Source organism: Scyliorhinus canicula, chromosome 16, assembly GCF_902713615.1.
Source record: "Scyliorhinus canicula chromosome 16, sScyCan1.1, whole genome shotgun sequence".
NCBI classification, from domain to species: Eukaryota; Metazoa; Chordata; class Chondrichthyes; order Carcharhiniformes; family Scyliorhinidae; genus Scyliorhinus; species Scyliorhinus canicula.
Genome location: NC_052161.1, coordinates 119441343 through 119462928, shown reverse-complemented (window position 1 = coordinate 119462928; position 21586 = coordinate 119441343). Strand labels below are relative to the sequence as shown.

At 46.9% G+C, this 21586-nt stretch overlaps 1 protein-coding gene across 4 annotated transcripts in view; it reads right to left on the bottom strand.

The window, feature by feature from the left end:
- Positions 1 to 21586, bottom strand: part of sdf4 (stromal cell derived factor 4) — a 121117-nt gene that overhangs the window by 6765 nt on the left and 92766 nt on the right. For all 4 annotated transcript variants that reach the window (XM_038774000.1, XM_038774001.1, XM_038773999.1 and 1 more), the window contains 2 exons: positions 12647 to 12805; positions 7284 to 7459 (listed from right to left, as the gene is read on the bottom strand). In XM_038774000.1, coding sequence (XP_038629928.1) covers positions 7284 to 7459; positions 12647 to 12805 — 335 coding nt within the window. The remainder of the gene's footprint in view (positions 1 to 7283; positions 7460 to 12646; positions 12806 to 21586) is intronic.

Sequence of the window (21586 nt, the reverse complement as noted above, 5' to 3'; positions counted from 1 at the left end):
ACTTGTCAAGAGGAAGAAGGAGGCTTATGTAACGATGAGACGTGAAGGTTCAGTTAGGGCGCTTGAGAGTTACAAGTTAGCTAGGAAGGATCTAAAAAGAGAGCTAAGAAGAGCCAGGAGAGGACATGAGAAGTCTTTGGCAGGTAGGATCAAGTATAACCCTAAAGCTTTCTATAGATATTTCAGGAATAAAAGAATGACTAGGGTAAGAGTAAGGCCAGTCAAGGACAGTAGTGGGAAGTTGTGCGTGGAGTCCGAGGAGATAGGAGAGGTGGTAAATGAGTATTTTTCGTCAGTATTCACACAGGAAAAAGACAATGTTGTCGAGGAGAATACTGAGATAGAGGCTACTAGACTAGAAGGGCTTGAGGTTCATAAGAAGGAGGAGGTGTTAGCGATTCTGGAAAGTGTTAAAATAGATAAGTCCCCTGGGCCGGATGGGATTTATCCTAGGATTCTCTGGGAAGCTAGGGAAGAGATTGCTGAGCCTTTGGCTTTGATCTTTAAGTCATCTTTGTCTACAGGAATAGTGCCAGAAGACTGGAGGATAGAAAATGTGTCCCCTTGTTCAAGAAGGGGAGTAGAGAAAACCCCGGTAACTATAGACCAGTGAGCCTTACTTCTGTTGTGGGCAAAGTCTTGGGAAGGTTTATAAGAGATCGGATGTATAATCATCTGGAAAGGAATAATTTGATCAGAGATAGTCAACATGGTTTTGTGAAGGGTAGGTCGTGCCTCACAAACCTTATTGAGTTCTTTGAGAAGATGACCAGACAGGTGGATGAGGGTAAAGCAGTTGATGTGGTGTATATGGATTTCAGTAAAGCGTTTGATAAGGTTCCCCACGGTAGGCTATTGCAGAAAATACGGAGGCATGGGATTCAGGATGATTTAGCAGTTAGGATCAGAAATTGGCTTGCTGGAAGAAGACAAAGTGTGGTGGTTGATGGGAAATGTTCAGACGGGAGTCCAGTTACTAGTGGTGTACCACAAAGATCTGTTTTGGGGGCACTGCTGTTTGTTATTTTTATAAATGTCCTGGAGGAGGGCGTAGAACGATGGGTGAGTAAATTTGCAGATTACACTAAGGTCGGTGGAGTTGTGGACAGTGCAGAAGGATGTTACAAGTTACAGAGGGTCATAGATAAGCTGCAGAGCTGGGCTGACAGGTGGCAAATGGAGTTTAATGCAGAACAGTGTGAGGTGATTCATTTTGGAAGGAATAACAGGAAGACAGAGTACTGGGCTAATGGTAAGATTCTTGGTAGTGTGGATGAGCAGAGAGATCTCGGTGTCCATGTACATAGATCCCTGAAAGTTGCCACCCAGGTTGAGAGGATTGTTAAGAAGGCGTACAGTGTGTTAGCTTTTATTGGTAGAGGAATTGAGTTTCGGAGCCATGAGGTCATGTTGCAGTTGTACAAAACTCTGGTGCGGCCGCATTTGGAGTATTGCGTTCAGTTCTGGTCGCCGCATTATAGGAAGGATGTGGAAGCATTGGAAAGGGTGCAGAGGAATCTTACCAGGATGTTGCCTGGTATGGAGGGAAGAACTTATGAGGAAAGGCTGAAGGACTTGAGGCTGTTTTCATTTAGAGAGAAGAAGGTTAAGAGGTGACTTAATTGAGGCATACAAGATGATCAGAGGATTAGATAGGGTGGACAGTGAGAGCCTTTTCCTCGGATGGTGATGTCTAGCATGAGGGGACATAGCTTTAAATTGAGGGGGGATAGATATAGGACAGATGTCAGAGGTAGGTTCGTTACTCAGAGAGTAGTAAGGGCATGGAATGCCCTGCCTGCAACAGTAGTGGACTCGCCAACACGAAACGCATTCAAATGGTCATTGGATAGACATATGGACGATAAGGGAATAGTGCAGATGGGCTTTAGAGGGATTTCACAGGTCGGCGCAACATCGAGGGCCGAAGGGCCGGTACTGCGCTGTAATGTTCTATGTTCCATGTATTCGGGCGCGATATTGGGCCCAGGCCCTGGGCCCCTCATACACTTTCCGCACGTCTGTATTGTGCATACATTACTTTGGTTGTAGGGCAGGCAAGATTTAAGGTGCTCCTGCCCTTTTCGATGACTCCAACATGGGTTCGAGGAGCAGCTGCTCTCACGAATGCTGCATGGGTTGGAGGTGCCATTGGTTGAAATGATAAACTGAGTCCCCTCATGCCAACAATTATGAAGGCAAGCAGCAGAGTTCCCTCTGGTGTCCAAGTCAATATGTGTGGCAAAGCCAACATGGCTAAGACAGATTATCCACTCATTGTCATTGGCTGTGGAAGTTAGGTGTGAGCAATTTCAAAGTAGGAAACACAGCAGTCAATGGTGGCAATGGGCTAGATTTTTTGGCTGTTCCTGCCAGCGGCGGCCCCTCCTCCCCATGGTGGATTCCCCAGTGGCGGACAGTGCGAACAATGGAAAACCCTGCTGGACAGTGGTGTGACTGGAAAATCGCCTCCCGCTGCCAGTTGGTGGCGGGCCGCCTCCGCCAAACACACTTTGGGTGGGGGGGTGGGGATGGGGGGCGGGGGGTGGGGGGGGGTATGGTGGAATATCCCACCCTATACTTACAAAGGTACTTAATTGACTGTAAAACATCTTGGGATATCCTGAAGGCTCTAACTAAATGCAATCTTTCTCTTTTTTAAAAAAAAGTCGTGAAGTGACTTTGTGACTCTGAATCTAAGTCCTAGAACCGGAGGGAAGAAGAAAAATCATTTAATTGGAATTGTTACCAAGTTGAAAATGCCAGTAAACGGGTCCACACAAAGGAGACATTAAAAATCGATATCACTCAGCAGAAAGCTATGAGCAAGAAGCCGAACCCACTTCCTTTTGGCAAAGGTAAGGTACACGGTATCTAAACCACTCTTGCAAAAACGGCTAATTCATCTCATCGCTTGGGTTTTACACAGAATGAGATTTAACCATAAGGTCTTTATTTTTAAAAAAAGGTATATTTATCAAGATTTTACATTTTAGCTGGCAACACAACGAAGCCACAAGAATGGTACAGCACATCAAGCAAAAAAAAGGCTCTGCAGACATGAATCTAGAGGGGGAACAGGAGAACATTATAACTCGATCAATACAATCATGACACATAGCTAGTTGCCTCTGAAAGCTCAATCAGAGTCCAAGGGATAATCAGGATAATCAGGAAAACATGGTAATGTGGTGCGCACCCTCCCACGATGCACCTGCCCGCAATTGCCATGAGAATTCAGGATACATTTCTCACACCATGTTCGGGCGCGCACCAATATACTTCGCCCTCAACTCCAGCGCCAGACACCAGTGACACACCACCGCCACTTCCTCTCCTCTCCTCGGATACCCGACCCGTCTGCCCCTATGCAGGAACCAGTCACAAATTCTTTATACCCACCGTTTAAAAAGAAAAGGGAAAACATACAACGAAAATTCGCAACAAACCCGGTTCTTAAAGGGTAATACACATGCTCCACACGACGCAACATAAACCCAGTCTCAGGGCCATTATGCAACCAACATCATTTCATACAATTATCTAGAGACAAGACCGACCCCGGTGCACACCCACCACCTATTAATGAAGAGGAGAATAAGTTGCTCCTTCAAACAAGAAAGCATCCCAGCCATTAATGGGGAGGGGAGGTGGGGTGGGGAAATTACAACAGGATATCAATCAAAGTACAAGACTCAGCTCAATCACAGCTCCCCCCCCCACTGTGTACAGAAGAAGCAAAACCCAACCTCTGAGGACGTCCCTAATAAATGCCTTCAAGATGGAACATCCCAAGCTCCAGGGGACAACAGGATACCAGCCACAGCACCAGACCTGGCCTAGCCCAGCACACCCTTCCACACAGGAATCAAGACCTCCGGCACACCCCAAAACCTACACTCCAGGTCTTTATATTTCTATCTACAATGTTCACACATGTCACGGCTTTCTCCTGATGTGACTAGCCTTGAAAAAAAAAAAATCTGCTGGTTCATTGACGAGGTTGCAAAAGCACAGATAAAACCACACACATTTCAGAGTTTAACATTTCCTTTTGGTTCTTGGTCTTTTAATATGAAACTGTGCGAGACCACAGCCTAATTTCACGTTGCTTGTGATGGGAAAAACGTCTTCTCATTCAACAACACAACAGTTTTGTTTCATCAAGGTGGTTCAACCAATTGACTTCCAATGGTTAGCATTCTAAATATCTCTGACAGAAAGACAAGAAGTTACATTTATGGCACGGTTCGTCAGCTCAGGACATCCCAGTGTGCTTTACAAGCAATTATGTACTTTTGTATTGCAGCCACTATTACAATGTAGGTGACACAGAAGTCGATTTGCACTCAGCGAATTCCCACACGTAGCAATGACCAGATAATCCACTTCTGCACCAGATAATCCACTTCTGCAATGATTGAGGGGCGAATATTGGTCAGGAGATTTGGGAGACCTCCTCTATGCTTCAAAGTAGGGCCATGAAATCTTTTACATCTACGAGAGAAAGACAGAGGGCAGGATTCTCCAAAATGGAGGTAGTGTCCGCGATGGCGTTCACGTCGGCGCAAAACGGGCACGGGCACTACCAATACTGGCCCCCGATGCAACATGGCATGGGGGGTCAGGAGCCGGCCGTGTAACAAAATAGGGCCGGGGCTGGAGAGGCGGACCCGCCGATCGGTGGACCCCGACCGCGGGCCAGACCCCATCGGAGGCCCCCCCTCACCCTCCCATGAAGGAGCCCCCTTCCATCCCCACAGGCCGCCCCCGACCCTACATGCAGAGTTCCTGCTGGCTGCGAACAGGTGTGAACGGCGCCGGCGGGACTCTGCCGTGTCCACGGGGCCGCATGGCCATCAAGGCTGGCGAATCGGCGGCCCGGCCGCGGACAGCAGCCCGTGACCGGCGCCGCGCCAAAAGCGCCGGCGCAAATGGCACCGATTCTCCGCTCCTCGGTGAATCACGTGCCGGCGACGGGGTGGCGTGGCGCAGTTGTGGCAATTCTCCGGCCCAGCGCGGGGCTCGGAGAATCCTGCCCCCTGTCTAGGTTTAATGTCTCATCGAACAGTTGCACCTGTGACAGTGCAGCACTCCCTGCTGCCATCCTTTTAAGGCACCAAAGCCCCTGATGCAGACAGTTAACTGCCTGATCGACATCTAATTTGTTTTCTGGCCATTAAGCCAACAAGGTCAATTGTAGTCCATGAACTGCTGGCTAGGCTGATGGTAGGTAACCAAGTACAGACTTGGATTAAGGTTTGTGAATGGTGTGGGTTAATGCTACACGAGGCAACGCTTAACGCTCTGGCCTTGGATTAAAGCTTGTGAATGGTGTGGGTTAATGCTACACCAGGCAATGCTTAACCCTCTGGCCTTGGATTAAAGCTTGTGAATGGCGTGGGTTAATGCTACACGAGGCAACGCTTAACGCTCTGGCCTTGGATTAAAGCTTGTGAATGGCGTGGGTTAATGCTACACGAGGCAACGCTTAACGCTCTGGACCTTGGATTAAAGCTTGTGAATGGTGTGGGTTAATGCTACACGAGGCAACGCTTAACGCTCTGGACCTTTACAGAATCCCATAGAACCACATAATTGTTATGGCTACGCAGGAGGAGGCCTTTTGGCCCTTCCATCATGCCTGCACCTGCTCGCTCAATGAGCATTATGGCTTAATGCCATTCCCCTGCCTTTTCCCTCCCATCACCCTGCACATCGGTCCCATTCAAATAACCATCGAAGGCCCTCTTGAATTCCTCAATTGAACCTGCCTCCACCACGCTTCCAGGCTGTGCATTCCAGGCCCCAACCACTCACTGTGTGAAAAAGGTTTCTTTTGCAAATCACTTTAACCCTGTGCCCTCTCGTTCTTTCACAAGCAGGAACAGTGTGTTCCCATCTCCTCTGAGCCCCCTCATGATTTTGAGCATCTATAACGAATCTCCTCTTAGCCGGCTTCTCTCCAGGGAGAACAGTCGCAACCTCCCCAAATCCATCCTCATAACTGAAGTTTCTCACCCTTGGAGCCGTCCTTGTAAGCTACAAAGTCGGCATCAGGGACTTTGAGGTTTGTTCCTGCAAGACTAAAGAGTCAGGAACAATATCTTGTTTTACAATGATAAAGGTAAACCATCCTTCCTCATTCTTCTCAACCTGTCAGGAACTTTGACATTGCTGACCATATAATTCTTCTCCAGGTTTCTCCACTGTCATCCAACTGAGTGGGACTGCTTTCTTCTAGTTTCCATATCCATCTTTCTATAGCCAGAGTATCATTGCTGCAATATCTTCTGTTGGCACTCCCAGACCGTTACCTCTGATCTATCCCTGATTTTCCACCACCACTCCTGTTTCTCATCTACATGTTGCCCCATCAGCAGTACAATCCAAAAACGCAGCGCTAATTTTCACGTGTACTATGGTCGGCACGGTAGCACAGTGGTTCGCCCTGTTGCTTCACAGCTCCAGGGTCCCAGGTTGACTGTCTGTGCGGAGTTGCATGTTCTCCCCATGTCTGTGTGGGTTTCCTCTGGGTTCATTGGACAGTCTGAATTCTCCCTCAGTGTGCCCGAGCAGGTGCCGGAATGTGGCGACTAGGGGCTTTTCACAGTAACTTCATTGCAGTGCTAATGTGAGCCTCCTTGTGACACTAATAAAGATTATTATAATGTTCAGCAAGCATCTGTAGCCTCCTCTTTGGCTGACAGACAGAGCAGAAGAGGATGCTAATCACCTCCTGAAGCAGTCAGTAAGCCACTAGGAACTATCTTCAGGTTCTTATAGTTTGCAGCAGATGAATAAACCCAGTAGAGTTCGGAAAGGTTAATCATGTTACCTGAATGGTTTTTGTATGATCCTTATTTGCCTAAATTTTGAAGTAAAATGGGTTTCTGAAAGTTTGTAACTAATAATACAGAACGCAGGAGTGACACAAATGACAGAGTCCATTTTACTAGGAAATAATTATTTTTTTCTGTAGGTTTTCAGCCAGAGTTGGAGTTTCCAATATAGAACATAGAGAGGTGTTGATGTCAACTGTTGATTGGGAGGTGGTGGAACAGGAAAACAACACACCAATTTATACAGCAACAATTAAAATGCTTGCATGACTTGGCCAATTGTGTGGCTGCCAAACTCTCCCCTCCCATATTAAGTAATTTTACAGAGAATCAGCTGAACCCGAAATGTTCGTGTTTTCAACACAAAAGTTCACAAAGAGAAAAAAAAAAGCTGTGGTTTAACACTCTTACCATTAAAGAATGTTTGAAGAAAATACCCACCTCCAGCTCTTCCATTGTGACAATGCCATCGTGATCAGCATCAATAACCTCTTCAAACTCCTTCCTTCTCTCTTTCACCCAATCATCATCAATGTCTTGAGCCTCTTGGTTCTCCACGGTGCCAACTGGCAACGAAATGAACTCCGATACAGTCAACCTTTTGTCTCCATCTTGATCTGCAGGAGAGGTCAAATCCATTATTAGCATGATGTGGAGATGCCGGCGTTGGACTGGGGTGGGCCACAGTAAGAAGTCTTACAACACCAGGTTAAAGTCCAACTGGTTTGTTTCAAACACGAGCTTTCGGAGCGCAGCTCCTTCACCTGAGGAAGGATCAGTGCTCCAAAAGCTAGTGTTTGAAACAAACCTGTTGGACTTTTACCTGGTGTTGTAAGACTTCTTACATTATTAGCACACCAGAGACAAAAAATAAATAAATTCCATCAGGCAAGGCAGAGGGCACCTTTCAAACCTGGGCATTTTTTTCCTTTGTTCAACTGTATCGACTGCGCGGAGGATGCGCAATAAAACAAAAACAGGTGTCGTATAGAACGCAAGAACTCTAGTGATCAAAGTATCAGCAATTAGCATTGACGGTGCAGTATACCAAGACTCAAATGCCAAAAGGTCCATGTATTGTACAATTGCTGTCCAGAGATCCACTATTCAACCTTCTCCCCTAATCGTGAAAGAATTTCTGCAGCTTTCCTTGTGGGTGTCAAAATAATTATTTTTTTCTAGTTCATGGGATGTGGGCGTCGCTGGCTAGGCCAGTATTTATTGCCCCTCCCCAATTGCCCTTGAGAAATTCTACCCAGCAGGGCTTTCACCCATCACTAAAAAGGGATTGGTTTACTCTTTCCATGTTTCTGTCTGGATTCCATTTTGGCACCAAAACTGTTTTCTCCATTGGGAATGAATTGTGTTCTACTTTACACCCTCAGTTCATTTCGAGTGTCAGACCCGGCTAGTTTGGGGAGTCAGACGCTGCCATGCTCTCCCTCCCACTCCTTTCCCAACACAGGGGCACTCCCATTTTCTAGCACCATCTTTGTGAATGTGTCTCTGTTGCGTGGCCAGGCAACCTTTCCAAAGTGTTAAAATGGGCCTCCACATGGGGGTCACAGTAGCCTTCTAGAGTTGTCACCAGGAGCGTCACCTCCGGCAACTCCAGGGGCCCAGGTGTGAATTTAATTCCCGTTGAAAAGCCATTTCGTATTCTTCCCTCACACACTTTTTGAGATGTCTTGGCAGCAAGCACCATTTCCCTGGCAACAGCGGGTTGTGTTTTTCTGGGTTAAGGCCCTCTCGGTGTGGGTCATCTGATTCCATATTCACCAATTAGGTTAATGCAAATTTCCACCCATTGGCAATTTGAAAATGAGACGGATCTGGATACGAGAAATCCGCACAGGAACCCACAGGTTGGGTCCATAGCTGAAGGAGAACAGGAATTAGCCATCATCTTAAACCTGTCAGCAGGTTTCTGGGAAATTAGGTCAGCTGTGAAAAACAAAAGAATTTCAGAGCATTCACTCCAATCTCCAGTAGTCCCACTTAGCTGGCTCAAACAAAATCCTGATGGAAAACCTGCTCTTCCGGGCCTACTTCTCTTCAGAGTGTCATACCACACTTTACAATCAATTCCTATGTTGGTTGAAGGACGAATGCCGACAAGGAAATCAAAAGGACTCATTTTCTTCAAACGAAGCCATGTGGATACCATGTGAACTTTTACAACACTTTATTTCATTTATGCACCTGGCTGTGGACCGTGCAGCTTGATGTCAAGGTGAACAATCCATTCCACGGCTCCCGCTGACCCAGTGACGATGCCACCAGGAACGGATCTCTCAGGGCCGAAGTTCGGTATGTGGGTGATGGTCCGACTTGGATGGCCCTCCCGTCACAGTTTCAGCTGTCCCTCACATTCCACTCATTCCACATCATCCCTGGCCCATTCCTCAAGCAGCTCGAGGTTTGTCCAGATTTTCTGGGGCAGGTTGGAACCAGAGACAGCACCACTCGGCTCAGTTACCAGTCAATGAAGGGGGCGCTTGCAGTCAACAATGAGATGTGCCAGCTGGCTGTTGTAAGGACGTGGAATGTGGGGGTTTTCAGAAGCGTTCGTGGGTTTAGTTTAAATTTTAGGTCTTGTATCAATGGGAGTGCTTCCTTAGTTGAGAGTCGATAGTATTCTGTAAGTAAGAGGCTTTCTCCCTGGGCATAATGAGGTTCAATGTGCGCTAACAAGCCACAGGAACATCCGCCTGAAACAGACAGGTAGAGATTCATTAGAGGCGACCCAGTGGCACAGGGGTTAGCGCTGCTGCCTCACAGCGCCAGGGACCCGGGTTCGATTCCGACATTGGGTGACAGTCTGTGTGGAGTTTGCACGTTTTCCCCATGTCTGCGTGGGTTTCACCCTCACAACCCAAAGATGTGCAAGGTAGGTGGATTGGCCACGCTAAATTGCCCCTTAATTGGAAAAAATAATTGGGTACTAAAAAGAAAATGCATTTTTTACAAGATTTAATAAATGGCTCTTAAGATTGTCGAACCGCTGGGAGAGACATATATAGTTTTTGAAGTATAGACATTTAACTATATATGGCTTAATATGAAATGGAACTTAATATAAATTAATTACTTTTATGTAAGGTGGATTCCTTTACAGACTCTTGTTCCTGATCTCCAGCAGGAGATGGGATTAATCCTGGACAGAAGCTTCTAACTCGGAGGCGACACTGCCGCTGACTAATTCAAGCGGATATGTGAAACCTCAATTGAAATTGTCTTTGTGCCAATGTTTCTGCTTTATGAATGACTTTTCTGGCGTGAGTTGATTCAAAGTGCCACTGCAGCGGAACCACAAGAGTTGGCTACAAGAGGCTGAAAAGCATTGTGACGGCTGCATAGCGGCCCTACTTCAATGGCACAGAAGAGGGATCTCTGAGTCAAAACCAGCCAGAAATCATATTCAAGTTCTCAATAGCGTATATGTTAGACCAGCAAGAGAAAAGATAACCTTTCAAGTTTTTGCAAGCACTGGAGTACATGCAGGTTGTAAAAATATGTGGAGGACTGTTTCCAGCGTGTCAGGTGGAAACCCAAAGTTGAAAGGAAGTATGTCATATCTCACTGAGTATCTGCAAAGTTACGTTAAGTGCTATATTTTGAGTAACGTTTTGCATAATTTGAGTTTCCAAGCATTTTTCTTGAAGACCTATATAATTTCTTCCCAGCCTCTTGTCTCTAATCCCCCTCCACCAACCGGTTATCAGGCCTTTTCCAAGACTTCTGCCAAGGTTACTCCATGAAAACTGGTGCCAGAATCGATTGGGAAGGCATTTTCCCTTCCTCCCAGAGTCAGCATTTCCCAGCAGATCACAAATGAGGTCTGTGCGATGAGACAGTGATCACTCACCCTACCCTATTGATCAAAGATGGATGTGTGGATTTTGGCAGCTTCTTGCAGTAGCTAATGGGACATTTGTTCTTTCCGACGCCCCCTGCTAACAGGTTAGATATACGACAGGTTTGACACAGGGCAATACTTCACTCAGCAACTTCCTTCACATCCAACTTCAGAACACCATTTCCAAATTCTCCTCTGTTGCGCATCATCCTGAATGGCACGTACATTTACCACTAGGTGACAGAATTTTCTCTCAGAAACATTGGGCGGGATTTTCCATGGCGGGTTCCCTCACGATCGGCACGGCAAGTCAGTCAAAAATCCGTTGATTTCAGCAGGGCGGGAAGATCCTGTTGGCGGGCGCGGCTGGAAAATTCCGGCCATTTTGGGGAACATCGTCACTGCCGACCTGAAGACCATCACCCTCTCTGAACAACTAAAAGGGAACGGGCGTGCCGACAACCTTTAAGCAAGTTTTTTTGTTAAAAAACGGTGTGTTCAATTGCACCAGATTTGATATTTCAGCTTCCTACTTTTCATGACCTCGGGGGAAGGAGCTGGCAACCCTTTCCTGCATGAAACAACTGTCATGGGTCAGAGTGGTCATCAGCCATCAAAGTCCAACTTGCTGAAACTGCAAGTGTCCCCTCCATGCACATGGTGAGGCACTGGGTTTTGAATCAGCAGAGAGCCAGATGCAGAGCTGTTGCCAATGTGTACCATCAGGCTGGCGCAGCCAGTTAGTCAACTGGTCAACTTATACCCACCATCAGCCCCCTTCCAGATAATCGGCAGGAGGTAATTATGGAACGTCAATTGGAGCAATCATTCTCGTAATCAGCTGGCACACATCCTTCTCCATTACATAAGGAGCTACTTCCATACAGATACCTCGACTTTCCTTTCCCCTCCAGTTTTGCCCATCACCCCTTAATCCTTTCATCTTTTAGGAAGACACAGATTGTCTGTGTCTGTGTGAGTATGTATGTCTAATAATAATAACGTGCGTCTGAGTGTGTGTGTGTGAGAGGTCCGGGTTCAATTCTGATCTTGGATGACAATCCAAAGATGTGCAGGTTAGGTGGTAAATGCTAAATTGCCCCTTAGTGTCCAAAAGGTTAGGTGGGGTGACTGGGTTTCGGGGATAGGGTCTGGCGTGGGCCTAGATAGGGTGCTCTTTCCAAGGGTTGTTGCAGACCCGATGGACCGAATGGCCTCCTTCTGCACTGTAGAGATTCTATGTCAGGCGCAATCGAAAGGCCTCATCGCGCCAGACTTGGTGACGCAAAAAGGTCGGTCAATCACTCGAGGCATCTTGCCCTCGCTGGGTTCATTTAAATATGTCGGCACACGATTCTCCCGAGGCTGAGGAGCGATTTCTCATATCCCTGGAACCATTCCTGTAAATATTTCTAGTGCCTTCTCTAACGTTTTCACAGCCTTCCTAAAATGCAGAGCCCAGAATTCCACAGTACTCACTTTGAGACTAAACCAGTGTTTTAGAAATGTTCATCATAACCTCCCTGCTTCTGAACTCTATGCATAAAACTCATGAAGCCTTATTAGCTGCTCTCTCAACCTGACCTTTTATAATAGCGATATTTTAAAAAGAAAACTTTGTGTAATTTGCATATGTTCCATACCAGCCATCGCACAACAAACAAAATACACAAAGAAAGCAAGGTTCAAATTTAATTTTACAAGACATTCCAGATTCCAATCTGTGAAGTTCCCTCATCATGCGACAATTGAACTCCAACTCACCCAAAGACTGTTTACTTAACAACAGAGGGTGTGAATGCATTACATGGCATTACAAGCCTTATAAATCAGGCCTCTCTCACCACACATATTGCGAGTAATGCTCAAGAAGCTCCGCCAGGTTTTATTGAAAACAATTTTTAAAAACACCTCACTCCGTTAAAATAGTTGAAATCATTTTTACCTAAATCACGGATAATCTCCTTCACCATGAACTTGAGCATCCCACGGCTGTGTTCCGGGTGAAGGAAAGCCAAGAATTCTTCTTCATTCAGGAGATGGTCAGCTGGAGGTTCATCAGCCTGAAACCACCGATCTTTCAGATTATCCAGGACTTCCTGAGCTGCAATCCAACAGAAGCACATTTTACTAATCATCGTTTTTCAGGACGACTGCCTACTTGGGATAGAAAATTAAGTACGTTGAAGAACAGAGCATTTCCCGGTTCACGTTCAGCCGATAACATCCAAATAGGATTCTCAGGAGATCAAAGTGGGTGGACGCTGAGAGGTTGCTTCCGCTTGTGGGAGAGTCGAGGACCAGAGGGCATAAACTCAGAGTAAGAGGTCATCCACTTCAGACAAAGGTGAGGAGGAATTTCTTCTCTTAGGGGGTGGTGAATCGGTGGAATTCTTTACCGCAAAGGATAAAGTTAATGCACCATCACATACCATGCTTAGTCCTTTTAATGGACAGTTCAACTTGGTTGGGTTTTTATGGAATGAGCAATCACATTAAGTTATTAGGTTTTCAAACAATAACGACTGGAATTTTCTGGTCTCACCAATAGGTGGACAAAGTCATGGAAATCGGAATGTAAAAAAAAATTTAGAGTACCCAATTATTTTTTTTCCAATTAAGGAGCAATTTAGCATGGCCAATCCACCTACCCTGCACATCTTTGGGTTATGGGGGTGAGACCCACGCAGACACGGGGAGAAACTGCAAACTCCACACGGACAGTGACCCAGGGACGGGATTCAAACCCGGGTTCTCAGTGCCGTAGACAGCAGTGCTAACAACTGCGCCACCGGGCCGCCCCTCGAAATGGGAGAATTTGGAGGAGAGCGGCCAAGCATCTTTATCCGACTCGCCGGACCAGTGTGTCCGTCAGTGGCAACGGCCCCTCTTCGTGCTCCAGAAGTGGACAGTACAAAATGTAGTGGTTCCAGTGCCTAGGCGCTACACAGCATGTGCCCTCTGGGATTACTCTGCTGACCACGTCTCCCAGAACGAGGTCAACTCACTTTTAATCAGGCCGTTCAGCACCTAATACCCTTGGGCATGGGTAGCTCGCAAGGTCGGGGACTTAACCAGCAGCTGTTAAAGGGCTGCTAGCTGCTCATAGAACTGTGTCTCCATTTCATTTTCACAACATGAGGAAAATAAGCTGGTTGGGGAAGTCTGCTCCTCTTGTTGATTACGGAAGGTGCTAGAATGAAGGGTCTGTACAGAAATGGGAGTCACACACGATAAAACCAGAATGTGACGCGATTCAGTGGCCCAAGTATAAAAGCGAAATTCAGGCCCATTTTAAAGATTTATTTCAAAAGGAGGTTTTAAATTTCTATATTGATATGAAGGATCCAGCAGTCCTCCGTTAGCGAACACCGAGGGTTTACAATAATTTCCCGTGCTCCTCTCGGCGAGCTACTGTGGCACACTGGGTAGCTTCCCTGTCTCTGAGCCACAAGTTCCAGGTTCAAGCCCCACTCCAGGAATTGATGGCCACGAGAGGCGTGTTCACAAAGCAGCCAAACGTCCCAACATGCCTATCGCAGGTGGTAAGAGTGGGAGAGATTCCTGGCCAGCCATGGAAGATATAGCTTCAGGATAGTGACCTGCTCCGGGAAAAACAAGCTATAGAAATGGACATGCTCAGTTTGCCTCAAGTTCCTGTCGAGATGGAATGTCTTCTAAGTTTACGTCTCTGTAATGGACCCCATGGCTCATGTACAGGAATACTGTAATCCAGGGGCAGCACGGTGGTGCAATGGATAACACTGCTGCCTCACGGCACTGTGGACCTAAGTTTGAACCCGACTCTGGATCAATGTCCATGTGGAGTTTGCACATTCTCCCTGTGTTTGTGTGGGTTTCGCCCCCACAACCCAAAGATGTGCAGGGTAGGTGGATTGGCCATGCTGAATTGCCCCTTAATTGGAAAAAATGAATTGGGTACTCTAAATTTATTTTTAAAAAGGAATACTGTAATCCATGTGGAGGACAACCTGTGGACCAGGGGCCACATTCGGCCCATCAGCATTCGGAGTGCGGCCCACAAGACACTTTGATTTTAAAAAACGTTTATGATTAAGGGCCAATTTAGCATGGCCAATCCGCTTATCCTGCATATTTCTGGTTTTGGGGGAGGTGGGGGGTGGGGGTGAGACCCACCCAGACACGGGGAGAATATGCAAACTCCATACGGACAGTGACCTGGGGCCAGGATCGAACCTGGGTCCTCGGCATCGTGAGGCAGCAGTGCTAACCACTGCGCCACTGTACCGCCCCCCACAAGACACTTTGTTGACCGTTGCCCACCCGCAGAGTCAGCACATTCAGCTGGTTTCCATCTGCATAACTTTCTTTTTACCGGTATGACTGAAGTGATTCACACGTAACTCAAGGGCAAGTGAGGTGAGGTGTGTGCTAATTGCGCACAACGTTGACTGTGAGAGCCGTGCGCTCCCTCTGTGTCCAATCAATGTTTACTTCTGTTCTTATCATTTGAAGTTTATGACAGTTCTACTCATATATGAATAATTAAACATTCTCTATAACTTTCAAAATATTCAGCATGTATTAAATATATTTGATCTTATTCATGGGGTCATAGTTAGTGAACAAGTCCGATTTCAATCTTGCCGCCCACTGAGATGAAGGAGGGTCACTCATGCAGCCCACTCACCAGCCAAGATTGCCCATCACTGCTGTAATCTGTTATAATTGCACTTTCGGGCGCTTTCTCATTGGAGTCCAGAATCATTTGCTCTTTGCTTTACTTTCACTACTGGAAACTTTGAAAAAAAATACACGCCCCCAAGTTTGCGAATATTGAAAAAATGAAACTGACCAAGAGCGCCCTTTCATCTAGGGAATCTGTTTCCTTCTCAGTCACTTCCCCAACCGACCTGCAATCACTGCACGAATACAGCAACAAAGCACACCAGCCTGATCGCCAGTTACCTCACAGTAGGAAACCACAGAAACTGTGCAAGCACAGCTTGGTGGCAAGACTGAAATTTGTCTCGTCAAAATGCCATTTGGCCGCACCGAACAATAAAGAACAACCACTGAATCACTCAACATCGAATGGTAAGGAAGTCCTTGGCAAAATGCCAGCGTGAATGCAAAACTTTGGCAACAATCCAATCTGCGAAAAGCTAAAGTCCAGAAAGTAAAGCCGGAGGTTCTCGCCACCATCTGGTTCACTTTAGAGAAGGAAATCTGCCATCCCTACTCGGTCTGGCTTACATGTGACTCTAGACCTACAGCAATGTGGTTGAATCTTAAATGGCCCAGCAAAATCATTCAGTCATTCCTGCTTTAAAGGGTCAACAGAATAGTGGGTCGTAATCAATAGCCCAGATTTTCCATTGGCCATAATACCTGTCCGATTCGCTATAATTATTTCCAGTTTAAAGGGAAGCAGTGACCTAGTGGTATTATCACTGGGCTAGTATTCCAGAGGCTCAGGTAAATGTCCTGGACACCCTGGTTCAAATCCCACCATGGCAGATTGTGAAATTTGAATTCAGTAGAAATCTGGGATGAAAAGTTAAACGGTGGCCACGAAACCATTGTCGATTATCATAAAAACTCAGTCTGGTTCACTGCTGTTCTTTAGGGAGGGAAATCTGCAGTCCTCACCTGGTCTGGCCTACTTACACTCTGGTGACTCCAGATCTACAGCAATGTGTTTGCCTTTTAACTTTGCCCTCAAGGACAATTAAGGGTGGACAATAAATGCTGGCCCACCCATGTCCCATAAATAATTTTTTTAAATTAGAACAGCGTTCGTGTCACATTTTCCATCATTATCACCTCATTACCATCACTGGTGTAAAATAGTGAGGTAATACAGATCAGCTAGAAATGGATATTAAACTGTTTATTTCCCGGTCACTTCCAGCATTTATTTTACTACAATCTTTTGTGTTTCGGTTGCTGGTCTCCATTTCTAAAACCCCGCCACCCTCACCTCCAACCCCACCAAATCAAAGGGGCATCCCGTAGAGAAGAAGTAACAGAGGGAGGATGGAGAGGTTGGACAGTCCACGAAGCACCCAGCAACCATCTGAAATACTGAACACCTGGACCACCGTGTCCTTACCGACTCAGAAGCACTGCGTCACCGGTCGAGTAATCCAGGAGCCCAGGCTAATGTTCTGAGGTCAAGGGTTCAAGTGGCAGCTGGAGGAGTTTAAATTCTATTATTAAATTCTATAATTCGTTTCATGGTCACTATTACTGAGACTGACATCATTGAAAACTCATCTGATTCACTAATGTCTTCTAGGGAAGGAAATCTGACTTGATCTGGCCCACATGTGACTCCAGGCCCACAACAAATGTGGTTGACCCTTGACTGCCCCCTGAAATGGCTGAGCAAGTCGTTCAGTTTAAGGGCAGTTAGGGTTCGCAACAATCGCTGGCCTTACCAGTGATGCCCACATCGCAAGAAAGAATAACATTTTCTAAAAAAAGATGTAGGTTACTCTCTGCAGGCGTGGCTGGTGAACTTTCCCAGGATAGCAGCTGAACACTCCTAGGAGAACATTCATTCTCACACCCATACCGTTATAGAACATTCTAGAATGCTGATGTTCATGTGCCTGCGTCAGTCTCCTGAGCAAGTGCCATCATCTGGGAGAGCTGCACTGTCAGAGGTACCATTATTTAATACGGCCCCACTCGTTCCACCATTCAAGTGGATGTCAATGATCCCCTGGAACTATCTGAAGAACAGGAGTTCTCCCAGTGTCCTGGCCAATATCCCTCCTTTAACCAACATCACTACAACAGGTTGACTAGTTAATCACCACATCTGATACCTGTGAGTGCTAGGGGAGGTGACAGTGTGGTGGTAATGTCACTGGACTAGTAATCCAAAGGCCCCTGGCTAATGCTCTGGGGGACACAGGTTCAAATCCCACCCCTGATGGGCCGTGAAACTACCATCAATCATTGGCAGGACTGCTGGTTGGTGATGTGGGTTCAATTCCCGCACCTGCTGAGGTTATTCACAAAGGCCCCAACTTCTCAACTTTGTCCCTCGCCTCAGGTTAAAATCACTTCCAGACAGCCCGCAGTGAGCGACAAACGGCAGCAGGCTTCCGAGACTCAGGAATATGTTGCAGACCTCCAGAATTTCTCTTGAGTCATTCAGGAAAATCTGGTTACGAAGGAGTCATGTTCCTATGAACAATGATGCACAAATAAGGCCACCGCGGATTTTCAGTTCCTGTTAGAAGCCCATTTGAATTTTATTGTTTTCATTTCAACAATTCAGTTCTGCGTATTCTGAGGCACAAACTCCCCCATTGGTAATAATTCCCTTACCTTATAGTTACATGGTATTTGAACAGAACAACTGACATCTCTAGAACATTCCTGGCACAGAGAGCAAATGCTGGGAGGAGATATTCAGCTCCTGTACCCAGATATTCTCACCAAGGCACCCAATTAGAGTTTCTGTTTATCTCCACTTCTCAGACTGGTAGAAATGACCCATTTCTATCACCTGCCCTCATTGAACAAAGGTTTATCTTGACACATCGTACAGAGGTCCCTCCCTAACAGCACGGTGGGTGCACCTACACCTCAGGGATTGCAGCGGTTGAAGAGGGCCGTTCACCACCACCTTCTCAAGGGCAATTAGGGATGGGCAATAAATTCTGAATCCCAACCAGCGACACACACATCCAGTGAAAGAGTTTAAAAAAAAATTATTTTGCCATTTGAAATGTGGCTCCAAATCACAGATACCGGTTTGAAATTTATTTTTCACTAATTTCTATTCATGCCCTCAGAATGTGAGACAATTTGTCATTCCCATTAAATTAGAGTTATTTGTGGCACAGAATGAGGCCATTCAGCCCATCAGGTACATGCCAGCTCTACCCTCCCCCCACAGAGCAATCTAGTCAGTTCCTATACTCTCTTCCCTTTCGCCCAGCAAATTTATTTCCTTCCTATGTCCACCCAATTTCCTTTTGAAATCAATGCTTGTTTCAGCGTCTAACACCGTTATCGGCAGCGAGTTACAGCTTATTACCACTCGCTGTGTAAAAAAAAGGTTCTTCCACACATTCGTCTCGCACTAAATCTTAAATCTGTGACCCCTTGGGCCGGGATTCTCCGATAATGGGGCTATGTCCCCACGCCCGCGTGTAAACGGGCGCGAATCACTCCTGACTTTTTTCTAGAAAGTCCAGGGTGATTCTCCGTTTTTAAGGGGGCTTGCAGGGCTCCCGGAGTGCTCCACGCAGCTCCGGCTGCCGATATGGGAACCTGCGCTTCCGGCTGCGGGTCCGCGCATGTGCACAGTGGCCGCCTGCGGCGAGACATGGCGGACCCACACAGCGGGCCAGCACCGAAGAAGTAGGCCCCTCCCCAGATTGCATGTGCCCGCCGATCGGTGGCTCCCGATCACGGGACTGGCTGTCGTGGAGGCGAGGCCCCCCCCCCCCCCCATGGTCATGGATCCCCCTGCCCACCATCAGGACGGCCACCGCAGCCGCTACTCCGAGCTCCCGCCGGGTTTAACCTTGTTAGAACCACATGCGGCGACTGCCGGTGATTCTCCGGTCGCCGGAGAATCGCAGGAAGGCGTCGCAGGTCCGACGCCCCATTCTCCACCCTCCGGATGAGCGCGATTGCAGCGCTGAGGTTCAGAGAATCCCGACCCTCGTCTTTCTACCAGAATTGTTTCGCTGTCATAGTCTTGTACACGTCCATCACATCTCCCCTCAATCTCTATTGCTCCAAGGAGGACAAGCCCAATCTAACCACGTCGGTGGAACCATTCTGATAAAATCTCCTCTGCGCCCTCTCAGGAACTTTCCCATTCTTCCTGAAGTGTGGTGGCCAGATCTGGAAGCAAAACCCTCGCTGGAGCCTAACCAAAGCTTTATGAGAGATTCAACATGAGCTCCCTGCTTTCGTACTCAATGCCTCCAGTTAGGAAGCTCATCATCCCATATGCTTTGCTAACCCCTCTCCCAATATATCCTGCTAAAAATCGATGTGCATGCACCCCCCCCACGTGCCTCCATCCGTGCACACTCTTTCGAATTGTGCCATTAAGTCTTTATTGCCTCTTCTGCCAAAATGTAGCATCCTACACTTCTCCTGTCTTCAATTCCATCAACCACAGTCTGCCCATTCTGCTAGTCTCTCTTCTGTCACAGGCAACTTGTATCAATCCCACTCCTCCAAGTTTGGTAATGTTGGCAAAATTACCCTGCATTCCAAGGTACGTCGTTTATGTTTAGCAACAGAAGTAGAGCTGCTGGCACCGACCTTGGTGAACACCACCACCTTCCACCCACTTGTCCGAGATACGACCCTCGGCCACGACTCACTGCTTTCTGTCATTAAGCCAATGTCGTAACCAATTGGAAACTGGCCTCAGTTTTGTTAATGGGCCTTTTGTGTGATACTTTGTCAAACACTTTCTTGAAACCCATTTAAACAACATTCACCACCTTCTCTTCAGCAATCCTTTCTGTTACTTTATCAAAAATAAGTCCATTATGGGGCAGCATGGTGGTTAGAACAAAGAACAAAGAAAAGTACAGCACAGGAACAGGCCCTTCGGCCCTCCAAGCCCGTGCCGACCATGCTGCCCGTCTAAACTAAAACCTTCTACACTTTCTGGGTCTGTATCCCTCTATTCCCATCCTATTCATGTGTTTGTCCAGATGCTCCTTAAATGTCACTATCGTCCCTGCTTCCACCACCTCCTCTGGCAGCGAGTTCCAGGCACCCACTACCCTCTGTGTAAAAAACTTGCCTTGTACATCTCCCCTAAACCTTGCCCCTCACACCTTAAACCTATGCCCCCTAGTAATTGACCTCTCTACCCTGGGGAAAAGCCTCTGAGTATCCACTCTGTCTATGCCCCTCATAATTTTGTAGACCTCTATCAGGTCGCCCCTCAACCTCCGTCGTTCCACGAGGGTATGTGGTGCTCCTCATAGCTAATGCCCTCCATACCAGGCAACATCCTGGTAAATCTCTTCTACACTCTCTCTAAAGCCTCCACATCCTTCTGGTAGTGTGGCGACCAGAATTGAACACTATACTCCAAGTGTGACCTAACTAAGGTTCTATACAGCTGCAACATGACTTATACTCAATGCCCCGGCCAATGAAGGCAAGCATGCCATATGCCTTCTTGACTACCTTCTCCACCTGTGTTGCCCCTTTCAGTGACCTGTGGACCTGTGCACCTAGATCCCTCTGACTTTCAATACTCTTGAGGGTTCTACCATTCACTGTATATTCCCTACCTGCATTAGACCTTCCAAAATGCATTACCTCACATTTGTCCGGATTAAACTCCATCTGCCATCTCTCCGCCCAAGTCTCCAAATGATCTAAATCCTGTTGTATCCTCTGACAGTCCTCATCGCTATCCGCAATTCCACCAACCTTTGTGTCGTCTGCAAACTTACTAATCAGACCAGTTACATTTTCCTCCAAATCATTTATATAGACTATGAACAGCAAAGGTCCCAGCACTGATCCCTGCGGAACACCACTAGTCACAGCCCTCCAATTAGAAAAGCACCCTTCCATTGCTACTCTCTGCCTTCTATGACCTAGCCAGTTCTGTATCCACCTTGCCAGCTCACCCCTGATCCCGTGTGACTTTACCTTTTGTCCCAGTCTACCATGAGGAACCTTGTCAAAGGCCTTACTGAAGTCCATATAGACAACATCCACTTCCCTACCTGCATCAATCATCTTTGTGACCTCTTCGAAAAACTCAAGTTAGTGAGACATGACCTCCCCTTCACAAAACCATGCTGCCTCTCACTAATATATCCATTTGCTTCCAAATGGGAGTAGATCCTGTCTCGAAGAACCACAGTTAGCACCACAGTGGTTAGCA